Consider the following 14104-nt stretch of genomic DNA (forward strand, 5'->3'; position numbering starts at 1 on the left):
ACCACAACAACCAACCCGCAAACGAGTTGGGAGCAGGAACAACAACGCTTCTTGGACTGGAGTAAGGTGCCTTTAATGAGAGCTCAGTGGCGTTTTCCTCACGGGTGGAGACAGCTTGGCGGAATGTAGTCCAGTGCTATTGTATGCTAATGAGTCTGAGGTTGGGCCGAATTTGGCCAGCGTATTAAAGCCAGCGGTCGGATGTGATGTCAGCAATAAAACAGTCAGAAATGTTAGTAAGCAGTCAGAGTCTGTGGCCTTGCTGTGTTCCTAAAAGCATTCACTCACACAGCTGCTTCCCTTCAGAGCAGAACTGTGCAATATGTAAATTTACTAAAAGCCAGAGCCTTGGTGCCTGGACCTTAAATGTTCATGTAAACTATTGTTTTTTTTTGTCTAAATTAAGTCTGTAGCTGTCACTGGAGTCCAAATTAATCTCACTCTCCCCAGAAATTCTGAACCCGCTCCAAAATTCGGCTGATGGCTGTGGCCTGGGGTTGGTGTTTTACTAAAACACCAGATTCAGAGAAAGAAGACGCTGTGCATGTTTTACAACACTAAGCTAAACACGTCTACTCCCACAAAGCGGTGGGCAGACTGTAAAACACAGCCAGAGTGGAGAGAAAGAGTTCCTGGAAATCTTGTTAATTGGACGGCTTTTTCTTAAAATGGATAAAATCAGAAGTTCGCAAGTCATACACGAAAACTGCGCCAGTTCTGAATGGAATTGAGTTCTGATATAGGAGCCACAGCCCTCTCAAATAATTTTTTTAAAAAACTGCTTGGAACATCACAACATTTGACTGTCTGTGTTCCTCAGCTGAGAATCATTGTCCAAAAAGCCTGTTCCGACAGTGAGTTACAATTCTCAAAAACAGAAGACATTTCGACAGCGTGTTCTCGGCGTTATACAAATGCACTTTGTTACTTCAGTTCAAGTCCTGACTGAGCGTTATCACCCAGTATGCAGCTGTATCGCTGTCGCTGAACTAAGAAATGGATGAACACATTAATCAAAGCAGCCTTTGGCGTCAACTCATTTCTGTCAGCGTGGCTCCTTGTGGGGTTTTGCCTAGTTTATATGAGAGCCTGGAATTTTACTATCAAATCCCCGGAATTTACTCTGGAGGTTGGTCCATGATGGCCAGACAGAAACCGCTGGCAAGATGAGATCCACCTCGTCAGGAAGATTACAGGAGCCCCACCCAAAATCTCTCGGTGTGCTGCTGACTTTAAGATAAACCGATACCATTCCACACCCACTCCTCCCCACCCGAAACCCCCACACCCCCCACTCCAAACATACACAGGAGCAAATCAGAGAAAGCCAAAATGAGATTAATGATTAAGAGCAGTGTACTCTCAGTTCAGTGAAGTATATCGTATCCCAGAGTTACATCTACAGCTACAGTTCAATAAACATGCAATACCTAGGGCCGGAGTTCAGCCAGATAGCAGTGAAAGCACTAACAGCCGGAGCGTTACAAAACTGTTACTCTAAACCCTGCTGAAAACGGGGGAGAATCGGTCTCCGATCACCCCCAATTCAGAGAGTTAGGCGCTGTCAGTCTCAATAAAGTATAGGCTTCGCGGTACCTGGACCAGCAGGCAGCGTTCAGGTCGGGACAACTTCCAACTCATTACCAACTGCAAATTCACACACAACAAAGCTCACCGCCCACACAAACAAAACATAAACACGCTGCAGAATGTTAACATAATCGATATATTCAAACAGAAAAGCAAACAAGCTGGAAATGACAAGCCAGGCTGCATTCACCAGTTTGAAAAGTTACACTGAAGCCAACATCCCAAACAGAGGAAGAGGCGCTCACCGAGTGACAGCTCTCAGGTTGTGTGCCATTCACAAATCCTCTCTCTCACACACACACACACACACACACGCTGGGGGTGAGAAAGGTGCTCGGAGAAAGGAGGCGAAATCCGTGCTGAAACTCACCGTCAGTTTTCTCGGTTTTAATGATGGTCAAAGTCGGCTGGTCGCCAGCTCCCTTCATCGTCTCCCCGGCTCACAGCAGCAGTGGAGAGTCCAACACAACTGGGTAAAACTGAGGAGCAGAAACTCTGAGGCGTCTTGCTTGTTCTGGAGGTATCTGTCTCTGGTATCTGTGTGGGGCTGAGTGAAATCTCACTGAGCCACGTTCAGTTACTCACTGATTCAGGGCGTCTCTGTTTTGTTGCTGCTGTTGGGGTGGGTTACACGCCAGTTCAGCCTCCCCCAGCTCTCACACAGCAGCTCCCAGTCTCTCACACACTACACTTTTTTTTTACTTGTCAGGATCTCATGCAGTGAGGACGCTCTTCAATCCCTGTCTGATAATTAAATCTCCCCCTTTCTGGACTGCAGCAGGCGGATGTGACGCTAGATTGTTTCTTTTTTTTACTCTTTTCTCTCTCCGTCTCTCTTCTGGGGAAGTGTACGTTTTAACAGATTACAATCGCCGCTTCCTCTCTTCCCACAACCTCCCAGACCTTGAGACTCATGTGTTTACATTGAAATATGTTTGAAAAAACTGCAATCTGGGACCTCTTCCCAGCTGTAGCCCCACAGCTGGGAGGCTGCAGCTCACAAACAGAACGTTAAACAGAAAACTCACCATTCTGCTATCGGTATTCTATAAACACCACACATCTGCACACATGCTTATTCCTGCACTACTCCCACTTCAGCCTCTATCTTTGGAAACCTGGCTATTCTCACACGGTTGTCCACCTTGTGCTCTTGTACCTTGTACCCCAGTTTTCCAGTCACTGGTAGCTCTTTCCAGTTCTGGTTTTGCCCTCTGACATCAGTTCCCAGCTTATCTCCTTATCCTGGACAGTTCACCCTCCAGAGGTTGGGAGAAGCCCTCACAATGACATCTCTGTCTCTGTATTTCTTAGAGGTTGGAACTGCTCCAGGTTTCCCAAGGGTTGAGTGCCATTTTCGACTTTGCCCAGAAGGCTGCGAATTCTACGTGAACCTAGAAAGAGATGTTCCATTACTATCTCCCTTACCTTAAGAGTTGGTTTAGCTCAGCTGGCTTGCAAACAGAGCAACATCACTAAAGTAGGTTCAGGTCTTGCACTGGCTGAGGGTCCTTCTCAACCTCTCTGTTTCCCTGTGATGTGCTGACCCTCAGGTTAAACCACCACCAGTTGCCTCTTGAATGAGAGAGAAGCTTTATGGTCTGGTCAGTCTAGGGTGACTTGACTTTTACCTTACTATTTGCCTTGAGGTGGCATCACAACTGGTCCCAATGCTATCTTCATTCAGCACCCAATTTGTGAGGTTTTCATTGGGGATTATCAGGAATTGCAGCTTGGTTTGCCTGGTACCCAAACGCTCAGTGGTATTGGTGTTAATGGTAACGGTTGACTTGAGGCCAGCCCAGTCAGCAACAGCACATATATAGATTCAGTGTCAATCTGAATCCATTGCAACTAATCCGCAAGCAAAATGCTGAAAATCTGAAATGAAAGAAAATCCTGGAGAAACACAAGCAGGTCTGGGAGAATTTGTTCAAAGAGAAATAGAGTTAATGTTTCAGAGTGATAAAGAGAAGTCACAATGTGAAATAATATCTTTGTTTTTCTCTCCACATGTGACAACGCGGTGGTTCAGTTGTTAGCACTACTGCCTCACAGTGCTAGGGACCCGGGTTTGATTCCAGCCTCGGGAGTCTGTCTGTATGGAGTTTACACATTCTCCCTGTGTTTGTGTGGGTTTCAGCCCACAATCCAAAGCTGTGCAAGTTAGATAAATTGCCCATAGTGGTCAGGAATGAATATATAGGGTAGGGGAATGAGTCTGGGTGGGCTACTCTTCTGAGGGTTGGTGTGGATTTGTTGGGCCAAAAGGCCTGTTTCCACATTGTAGGGATTCTAAAAGAATTGTCAGTTCTGTTGAGTATTAACAGCATTTTCTAGATTTTGCTCATTGACTTACCAACTAACTCACCAGGGGAATGAGAACTGGTTATTTTACTTAATAATTTACCTTTAATACTTTGCTCATGGTTAGTTTCACGTGTGCATATTGCTTAGTCATGCAGTTTCTAGACTACCCTCCAACCTGTCAGGCAACTGCTGCAACTAGAATATACAGTTGATGAGAGCTGTTTGTAGATGACTGAGGTCCAGGAGCTGTTGTAGCTGCTTCTGGCCAGGTTTTTGGATTGCAATGACTCCTTTGGATTGGTGTCAAATATGTGTCTAATTTCACTGCTGTAGAGTACCTTGGAATGTTTTCCGATATTAAAGTTGCTTTTTTTTTCATTTTAATTGGTAGGATATGTTAGTTTTGGGAATGTGTGATACAGAGCAGGAAGTCCTAGATTTGATTTGTGGTTTGTTTGGGGTTAGCTCAGAGCTTATTAGGAACATTTTGCATTTGTGCGCTGTAGGATGCCTCTCCCACTGGGAATACATTCTCAGGAAAACAGCCCAATCACAGGGACATTCCTGCAGAGATCATAAAAGAACATTCAGGAGAGGTCACCCTGAGTGATTTTCTGTCCCTAGCCCAGTGCGCCTCAGTAACTACCTAGAGTTGAATCAGCGAGCACAGAGTAGATTAATATTCAATCCGGGAAGTTCCCACTTCATGTGGTTTAAAACCAATTGGCCAATGTGCATAACATGCTGTATACAATATGTACAATATGCTTTGTGAGATATATAACAAGGGCTAATAGCAGCTAATCATGCCTCTCAGTATTGTTTTGGAAAATGAGTAAAAACTTGCACTTGTACACCCAAAAATGCTTGCTGTGTGCTGTTGGTTTAGATTGGATGGTTGAGGTGACAGTCATGACTCAGTGACAGTAGCAGTCTTTGCAACACGAAGAACATAAGAATATAAGAACCAGGAGCAGGAGTGGGCTATCTAACCCTTCAAGCCCACTCTGCCATTCAATAAGATTACAGCTGATCTTTTCATAGTCTCAACTCCACTTACCCGCCCTTTCAACATAACCCTTAATTCCTTTACTGTTCAAAAAAATTATCTATCTTAGCTTTAAAAACATTCAATGAGGAAGCCACAACGACTTCACTGGGAATGGAATTCCACAGATTTACAACCCTTTAGATGAAGAAGTTCCCAATCAATTCAGTCCTAAATCTGCTCCCCCTAATTTTGAGGCTATTCCCTCTTCTCTTACCCTACAATAGAAACATCCTCTCCACTTCTATCTTATCGATTCCTTTCATAATTTCATGTTTCTATAAGATACCCCCTCATTTTTCTAAATTCCAATGAATATAATCCCAGTGCAGTGAACCTCCTCTGCATCCCCTCCAGTGCCAGTATATCCTTTCTCAAATAAGGAAATCAAAACTGTGCCCAGTACTCCAGGTGTGGCCTCACCACCACCATGCACAGCTGTAACATAATCTCCCTGCTTTTAAACTCAATCTCTTTAGCAATGAAGGACAACATGCCATTTGCCTTTTTAATTACCTGTACCAATTCCTGACCAATCTTCTGTGATTCATATACAAGGTGTCTCTGCACAGCAGCATGCTGCAATTTTTACATTCAAGTAATAATAATATTTACTGTTATTCCTACCAAAATGAATGACTTCATATTTACTAACATTATCCTCCATCTGCCAGACCTTTGCCCAGTCACTTAATTATGTATATCCCATTGTAAACTTTCAGAGCTCTCTGCCCACTTTGCTCTACCATTCGCCTTAGTGTCATCTGCAAACTTTGACACACTACACGTAGTCCCCAACTCCAAATCATCTATGCAAATTGTGAATAATTGTACTCTCAACACTGATCACTGAGGCACACCATTAGTCACTGATCACTAAACAGAAAAGCATTTATGTATCCCCACTGTTTACTTCCTATTAGTCAACCAATCTTCTATCTGTGCTAATACATTGCCCGTAATGCCATGCACCTTTATTTTAAGCAGCAGCCTTTTGTGTGGCACTTTGTCGAATGTCTTTTGGAAATGTAGATATACCACATCCACTGTGTCCCTGTTGTCCATCATGTTCGTAATGTTTTTGTAGAATTCTAATTAAACATGACCTGCCCTTCATGAATCCATGCTGTATCTGCCCAAAGGGACAATTTCTATCTAGATCTGAAAATGTGTTGCTGGTTAAAGCACAGCAGGCCAGGCAACATCTCTGTCCCGAAACGTCGAATTTCCTGTTCCTAGGATGCTGCCTGGCCTGCTATGCTTTAACCAGCAACACATTTTCAGCTCTGATCTCCAGCATCTGCAGACCTCACTTTTTACTCGAATTTCTATCTAGATATCTCACTTGATTACAGATTCAAACATTTTCCCCACTACAAAGGTTAAGTCAACACACCTAAAATTCCCCGTCTTTTGCCACCTCCTTCTTTAAACAGTAGCATCGCATTTGCTGTTTTCCAATCTGCTGAAACTGCCCCAGAGTTCAGTGAATTTTGGAAAATTACAATAAGCGCATTTGCTGTTTCTCCTGCCATCTCTTTTAGTACCCTAGGATACACTCCATCAGGGCCAGGAGGCTTGTCTACCTTTAGCTCCATTAGCTTGCCAACACTGCCTCTTTTGTGGTAATGATCATTTCTAGGCCCTCACCTACCTTAATCTCCTTGCCAATTACTGGCCTGTTATTTGTATCCTCCAGCGTGAAACCGATACAAAATACCCTTTCAATGCCTTGGCCATTTCCTCATTTCCCATTGTTAAATCCCCCTTCTCATCCTCTAAAGGACCAATCTTTACCTTTGCCACTCTTCTTCATTTTATATATTTGTAGAAACCTTTGCTATCTGTCTTTGTATTCTGAGCTAGTTCACTCTCATAATCTATCTTACTTTTCCCTAGAGTTTATTTTTGTGGCTTTCTGTTGACCTTTAAAGTTTTTCCAATCTTCTAGTTTCCCACTGGTCATTGCCACTTTGTATGTCTTACCTTCCAATTTGATGCAAGTCACAAGATTTACAAGTTCAAGCTCCCCACCAGTTGTTTGGCAGAACAAATAGCAGCTCTTGGATTCAATGTTCAACCAAGGGCTTATTTTCCTTTTCAGATGGGTGCAGGAAATCCTAAGACATTGTTTGAAGAAGGAGAGGTAATTCCACTTTGGTGTCCTGTTTATCCATCAACCAACAGCATTTAAAATACCGGCTTATTATTAATCACATTGCTCGGTCTGGGAGTGTGAAAATTGGCTGCCGTGGTTTCTATATTGCAGCAATGAATGTACTTCTGAGGTACTTCATTTACATAAAATTCTTTAAATCATTCTGTGATGTGTTATACAACTGTAGGTTTTTTTTCTCTATGGAGCCGCTGGTATAATACAAACCACTTCCTAGAAGAGAAAGGTTCAAGGTATTTTGGGAAATAGATGCATTTCAGAAACAGAAATGGCAACAAGCATTGCAATATTTGCACTCGCAGCAGACAGTAATCAGCTGCCAGGTGGTGCCACAACTTGGTCAAAAATCTATGTGGACTGTACAGGATAGTGACACTGCCAATAAAGCAGATACATCTCAAACCACAAAGCTTGCAGAAGCTCACTGATATCTCCAAATCAGTAGGAGTTGGATCTAGATACAAGTAACTGAGCTCTCAGAACAGTCCAAAATTACAAACATTATTTGAATTTTGAAGTACAATCATTATTTTTGAGGCTAATAGCCCAAAACGCACAAAACAGTGTATCAAATTTGGTGGTCTTCATTAAGAGAAACCCTGCTCTGTTCTGCGTAATGCTATGGAATCCTTTATATCTACCTAAATAAAAAGACACATCCTCAGCTTCCAAGCATTGGTTTTCAGCTTGCCATTGTCCCAGGGGACCATAGGGCTGCTCCCTCTCTATCTCTCATTAGAAAGAGACAATGGGTGCTGGTTTAACCTGAAGTCACCATACCTCAGGTGAGGAGTGAGGTTGAGATAATGGGTCAGTGTTGGTGTCCCTCCCTCTGAGCCATGTGACTCAAGTTCAAGTCTATAATAAAATCACTGAACAAGTTATTTGGAAAAACATCTTTAAATAAAAATTAAGTGGCCATTTGAAATGTCAGTTTCAAACCTTAAAATTGTAATTAATCCCATCAAGAGCCACCCACAGACTTGAGTTAAGCAGATAAGGCCCCTTTATCATCTGATTTGCCTACAAACATATTTAACGTTAAAAAATAACAAATGAAAACACACTGATGCAGTAAATATGCAAATCATGTCTTTGTTCTTCAATTTGTGCGAATGGCCTGACCTTATACAATAATTGGATGCTAGCTCTGGAAGGATGCAGTAATCTTTAACTGCATTGTGTACTGCAAATGAAATCTTTATGGCATAACCTTCTATTCAGTACTCCACTTTCCCACAGGATTGGACCAGAGAAGGTGAGAAAGGTTTCTGTTTATGCTGCCTTGAACCACAGAAGTAGAGCTCCTTTGATTATGGGGGAGGCAGTCATTGCCAAATCCAACATGTTCCTTTGTACTTTAGAATGGTTAGAAAATTTGATGGCAGAATCTCCCAGTTTTAGCACTTTTCACATTGCACCACTCAACATAACTTTATTATGCCTCCAATCAACACCACTTTTAATGTTTTCACGGGTTTAGCTATAGTTGGACTATTTGAATATCATTTCACAGAACGATCTCTTTGTGAAATGATGGCTTCCCTGTGATTCTGTGGTTAGTGTGGTCTAATTCTGCTCTGACTGGCTGAAGCAGTCACATGATGAGCAGTCATTTGACTGATTTATCCAATTTTACATTCCAGAACTTCAGGATATTAATGGTATCCTTCCACTGGATTTCCTCTTGAGCCAGCAAGATTGGTTGACCACTTCACCAATACCCAGCTTTAAGTTGTGCCCATTGAATTCATCGTAATTTCACTACAGTCTACTCCAACACCTTGTCCAAATGACAGTAGTCCCGAGAATACAGAGTCCTGAAGCAGGACTCCATGAGAGTGGGGGGAGGGATTGTTGACATTGCACATTGAAGTCCTAGAGCAAGGTTGCACAGAAGGTGCTCATTTGAACCTTAGTGACTTTTGAGTTTAACCTTTAGAATTTTAGATTTTTATGACAACTGAGGCTCCTCAGTATTGTACTCATCAATGGGGGTGTGGTCAGCATTGAGTGTCAAAAGCATGGCTTTTATTCCATTACAATGACCACAGAACAAAATTAGCTTCTGGACATGATTGGCTGAGAACTGTTGCCTGTCGTCAAAATCAATCCTGGCAGATTCAATGCAGCAGAACAGTTGTTGCTGAACTTCTTATCTTCGGACTAGAGTTCAAGAAATTATTGACATTAAACTCTAGATCATCTTCTGACTGTGAGAATTTGGTGTGAAATAAGTTTTCCACTGTCTTCTTTCAACTCCTTGGCTCATAGAGAAAAACTTCACCCGAAACAGAACTAATTGGTAATGATCTAAATAATGGAAGAAAGAATCATACTGACTTGTTACATGACAGTTGCAAAATAGGGTTGGGCACACATGATAGGGTACACTAAGGAGAGATTCACTCCATTACTAACCCATGCTTTCAGTGTCAGGGAAGTACTTCCTGCCAGAACGAGATCTACTCTGCCCAATTTGTGTTTAAAGCTGACACATTGGAAAGTAACATATTCCTTAATGCAGATTCATATAACATAATAATTTTCTTTTATAAACATTGATCAAAATATTCTTCCAAGTACTAAAAGTTGTGGCATTCAAAGGTGCTGCTGAAGGAGCCTTGGTGAATTGCATTTTGAAGATGGTACACTCTGCTTACACAATGTATCAATGTTGGAAAGAGTGAATGTTGAAAGTGGCCACTGTATTTATATAGTTTGTTCAGTTCAGTTTCTGGTAAAAGATAACTCCCATGATACTGATCGTAGGGTAAGCAACAAAGGTGATGCCACTAGATGTCAAGGAGAGATGGTTATTTTAACTGTGAATGAAGATGGTCATTGCCTGGGAATTATGAGGCATAAACGTTACTTGACAACTTCAACTTTGGTACTACTCAGGTTGTGCTGAAAATAGGACATCAACTACTTCAGAATCTGAGGAGTCGCAGATGGCGCTGAGCATTGGGCAATCATCATTGAACATCCCCATTTGTGACCTAATAATGAATGAAAGGTCATTGAGAAAGCCCTGTAAGATTGTTAGGCCATGGAAACAATCCTGAGGAATGCCTGAAGTCCTGGGGCTGGGTTGATTGATCTCCATTAGTCACAAATCTTCAATTGTACAAGATATGACTCCATCCAGTAGAGATACTTCTCCTTGATTTTCATTGAATCCAGTTTTGTTAGGGCTTCTTGATACCACGCTCTGTCAAATACTACCTTGACATCAAGGACAGGCACTCTCAACTCCCTTCAGGTTCAGCTGTTTTGTCCATGTTTGGACCAAGATTGTAATAAGAATCAAGAGCTGAGTGGACCTAGTGGAACAGTTTTGAGTAAGTTTCTATATAATAGAATTGTTGATAACATCTTCCATCATTTTTCACCCATCTGTTAATGTCCCTTACAGTTTCTGAGTGGAAACAAGGAGGTCTATTTTAGGTTTCAGATGGTATAGATGAATCTCTAACAGATCTGTAGAACCCTATTCATTATAGCTAATCAAATATGGTTGTCCTTATTACTATCGTGCAATAAACTGCCTTGTAATCAAAGAAGATTGTCTCTTCTACAAATACTGGTGGTGCATCCTCTATCACCAGTCATTAGATAGGCGTGAGATGAAGCAAACATAAAAGGAGAACTGTTGGTGGTGAACACCCTCAAACATTTATTCAGTACCACACACTGATAAAGGTGACAAATTCTACAGGGTGCTAGGAGTGGTCAGCTAGGTAAATGGTTGCAACAGCAGGTTGCCTGTCTATGAGGGGAAAAAAATCAGACGACTCACAAGGGCAGAAAATGAATTCAATCATGAGGCTGTCACTTCAGGAGCATCACTGCATTAAGAAATCATAGGCAATCAGTCATTATGAAGAAGCATTATGATTCTTGAGAAAGAAAGACAGGTACGGAAACAGCAAACACAAGCACTTCAAAGGTAAAACTTCATTCAGAAGCTGGTAACAAGTACTGAGAGAGAAACGTGGACTAAGAAGAAAGAGAGAAGAATCAGCCTCATTTCAAAAATACAGTGAAGGAAGCTGTTCAGAGAGCAATGATAGGCTCCACGAGGAAAAGTTGAAGAAAACATTGAAAAAGAATTCACATTTCCACACAATATTTCCATACAAAACACAAAACTGGACTCTGTGGAGATGACAGCTCTTATGATACAGTGTTTCCTCAAAATTAAACACCAAGTGCAGAATTAGAAGAATTATAAAGATTTAGAAAATAAGAATGTTACAATGCAAATAGCTCAATATGGTGAAAACATCTTCGAGGTTCGATTCCAGCTTCAGTTGACTGTCTGTGTGGAGTTTGCACATTCTCCCTGTGTCTTCATAGAAATTATTTCAGCCAGTGGGCATTCTATTGAATTTAAGCTTAATGCCATTGCCAAGATGATTATCCTATCAGACCAAACACCTTGCCTGAAAAACCAGATACAACCAAAAGGATGACATTATGTTGCATAGATGGAATAACGGTCAAGAGCATAGCAATGCCATAAGTTGCATGGCAATGCAGGGAGCATAAGAAAATGCTTACATCTTTCACTGTACACACCTCACTGTTTAGTCAGCATTGATGTTTGTATCTCGACATCCGTAAGGAGGCAGAAAGCATCCCACTGGTTCCAAAATAACAACTGGTCCAGAAACAAATTGTTGTCAACCAACTAGTCAAGTAACAACCAATGGATGGTTTCATTGGGGTTCCTAGACTCATGGCGGAGACCAAGAGAAGAAAGAATCATTGAGATTATCTACAATGGCATAAAATGAATGTTACATATGAGTCAGAAGAAACAGTGGTGAACAACCAAGGGAGGCTCAATCAAATTCAGCAAGAACAAGTGGGGCGGCACAGCGGCTCAGTGGTAAGCACTGCTGCCTCACAGCGCCAGGGACCCAGGTTCGATTCCAGCCTTAGTTGACTATCTGCGTGGATTTTGTGCGTTCTCCCTGTGTCTGCGTGAGTTTCCTCTGGGTGCTCCGGTTTCCTCCCACAATCCAAAGATGGGCAGGTCAGGTGAATTGGCTGTGCCAAATTGCCCATAATGTATAGGTTAGGTGCTTGAGTCAGGGACAAATGTGAGGCAATGGGTCTGGGTGGGATACTCTTCAGAAGGTCGGTGTGGACCGAAGGGCCTGTTTCCACGCTCTAGGTTTTCTAATTCAAAGAGTGACCAAGAATATGATTCTACTGCATCCACCAATATTGTCTTGAGGGTTAGCCAGACCAAGCATCAAGCCAGTTATCTGAGAACGTATACTTTGAGCACTGATCACACTTCATGAATATAGACAATTTATTAATATATGACTGAAGAGCCATTCTCTCAGTAAAACTTTGAGAAGATATATCAGAAAGAATACACCAGGGACATGTTAGCATTGCCAGGTGTAAAGCCAGGACCCAAGACAAAGCAAAAACAAAAGAGAACTGGTAGCAGTCAATGACTTCAAATAACCCTTACCCAATACCATATGTTGGTAGAGATGGAAAGTACCACAAATACCAAGAGTAGTCACCTGGGAAAACATCAGACACCATCAGAATCATTCTAACCCATTGCTGGAAAATGTGAATGAGAACCAATTGAAATTGTTTCTGTGATTGAGGTGTTGTCATCATGCATTGTTAGTTTTGAAAAGCCCCTGTTTCTAGGCTAGAGATAAAAAAAACTACGGATGCTAGAATCCAAGGTGGACAAGCCTGAAACATAGACTTCTTCACCTCTTGGTGCTGCCTGGCTTACTGTGTTCTTCCAGCCTCCTGCCTGTATCTCTGCTGTCCAGTTTAGCAGACCGGAGGGGCACAGCATATATCTTTAAAAGGAAAATGGCACTGGAAGTGTTCATTCCCTCTTTCCTATGTCCATCGAGGAAAGGTTAATACAGAGGGGTGAAACATTTTCCGTTTCAGGCATTCATACTTGGCATTAAACACTATCAGGCCTGACATTATAATTGGATTATATGATCAGCCTTTTTAAAAAGGCTTTAAAATCTACAGGTATGGTGATTATAACCCCAGGACATCAGAAATGCTTACATCACATCAAGAGTCACTTCCTTTAATTGCTTAACTCTTGTCAGATATTTACAAATATTCATAAGAAAAAGAATTAACATATCTAGAACTATGTGTAAACTCTATGGCACTGATTAAATTTATTAAACTTTTTTTGCAATCTCAGTGGGAGAGAAAGCTATGATGTGTTAAGTTGCTGTCAAGACTGTCAGAGTAATAAGAAAATACCCCTCATCCACTCAATGTTAGGAGAATAGAAGTTCAGACAATCGCACTCAGTGACTTAGCACAGCAGCTACACTTGGACTATAATATTTATTTCTGCTCATGATATTGCAAAGGAAATAAATATTCATTATCTGTAGTTAAACTTGGACTTAATTTCAATATATTCTGTTGATTTACAGGTATCAGAAATAAATCCCCTTAACATCGAACAGTGATTTCAATAGCTGTTGACTGTTTTCATTAATGTGCTATCATGTAATTAATAGAGAGAAACTCAAAGTAAGAGTGACTTATGAAATATATCAGTCGTTCATGCCAAGCAAACAATAATCCAGGTAGAGTTTACATCAAAACTAACCATTGCTACTTAGTGAGTGACTCGATATTCAAATAGCAGATAAAGTAGATTATCAACAGCTTTTCCCAACACATTAGAATCTAAAACAAAATGACATCGGTTTAAAGTGAGAGGGAAGAGATATACAGGTCCAAAGGGGCAATTTTTTCACACAGAGGGTGGTCAGTGTCTAGATTTTTCAGTGTTTGGAGTCTTGTATCAGCCATTAAAACATTTTGCAGTTCTATTGGTTTCTAATATGAATTTAGCAATCATAAACTTAGCTCTGAGGCAATGTGTGACAGTGTTGCAATGGGAAGTTATAGTTCAGACTAATCTACCGCATTAGTTTTATTTAGTT

At 41.4% G+C, this 14104-nt stretch overlaps 1 protein-coding gene across 2 annotated transcripts in view; it reads right to left on the reverse strand.

The window, feature by feature from the left end:
• ets1 (v-ets avian erythroblastosis virus E26 oncogene homolog 1) overlaps positions 1-14104 on the reverse strand; it is a 96424-nt gene that overhangs the window by 56676 nt on the left and 25644 nt on the right. The window contains exon 1 of one of the 2 annotated variants that reach the window (XM_060846713.1): positions 1961-2398. The exons of the other annotated variant lie outside the window; for it this stretch is intronic. Coding sequence (XP_060702696.1) covers positions 1961-2018 — 58 coding nt within the window. The 5' untranslated portion in view covers positions 2019-2398. Of the gene's footprint in view, positions 1-1960; positions 2399-14104 lie in introns of those variants that run through there. 2 annotated transcript variants of the gene reach the window in all.

Source organism: Hemiscyllium ocellatum, chromosome 29, assembly GCF_020745735.1.
Source record: "Hemiscyllium ocellatum isolate sHemOce1 chromosome 29, sHemOce1.pat.X.cur, whole genome shotgun sequence".
Taxonomy (NCBI): domain Eukaryota; kingdom Metazoa; phylum Chordata; class Chondrichthyes; order Orectolobiformes; family Hemiscylliidae; genus Hemiscyllium; species Hemiscyllium ocellatum.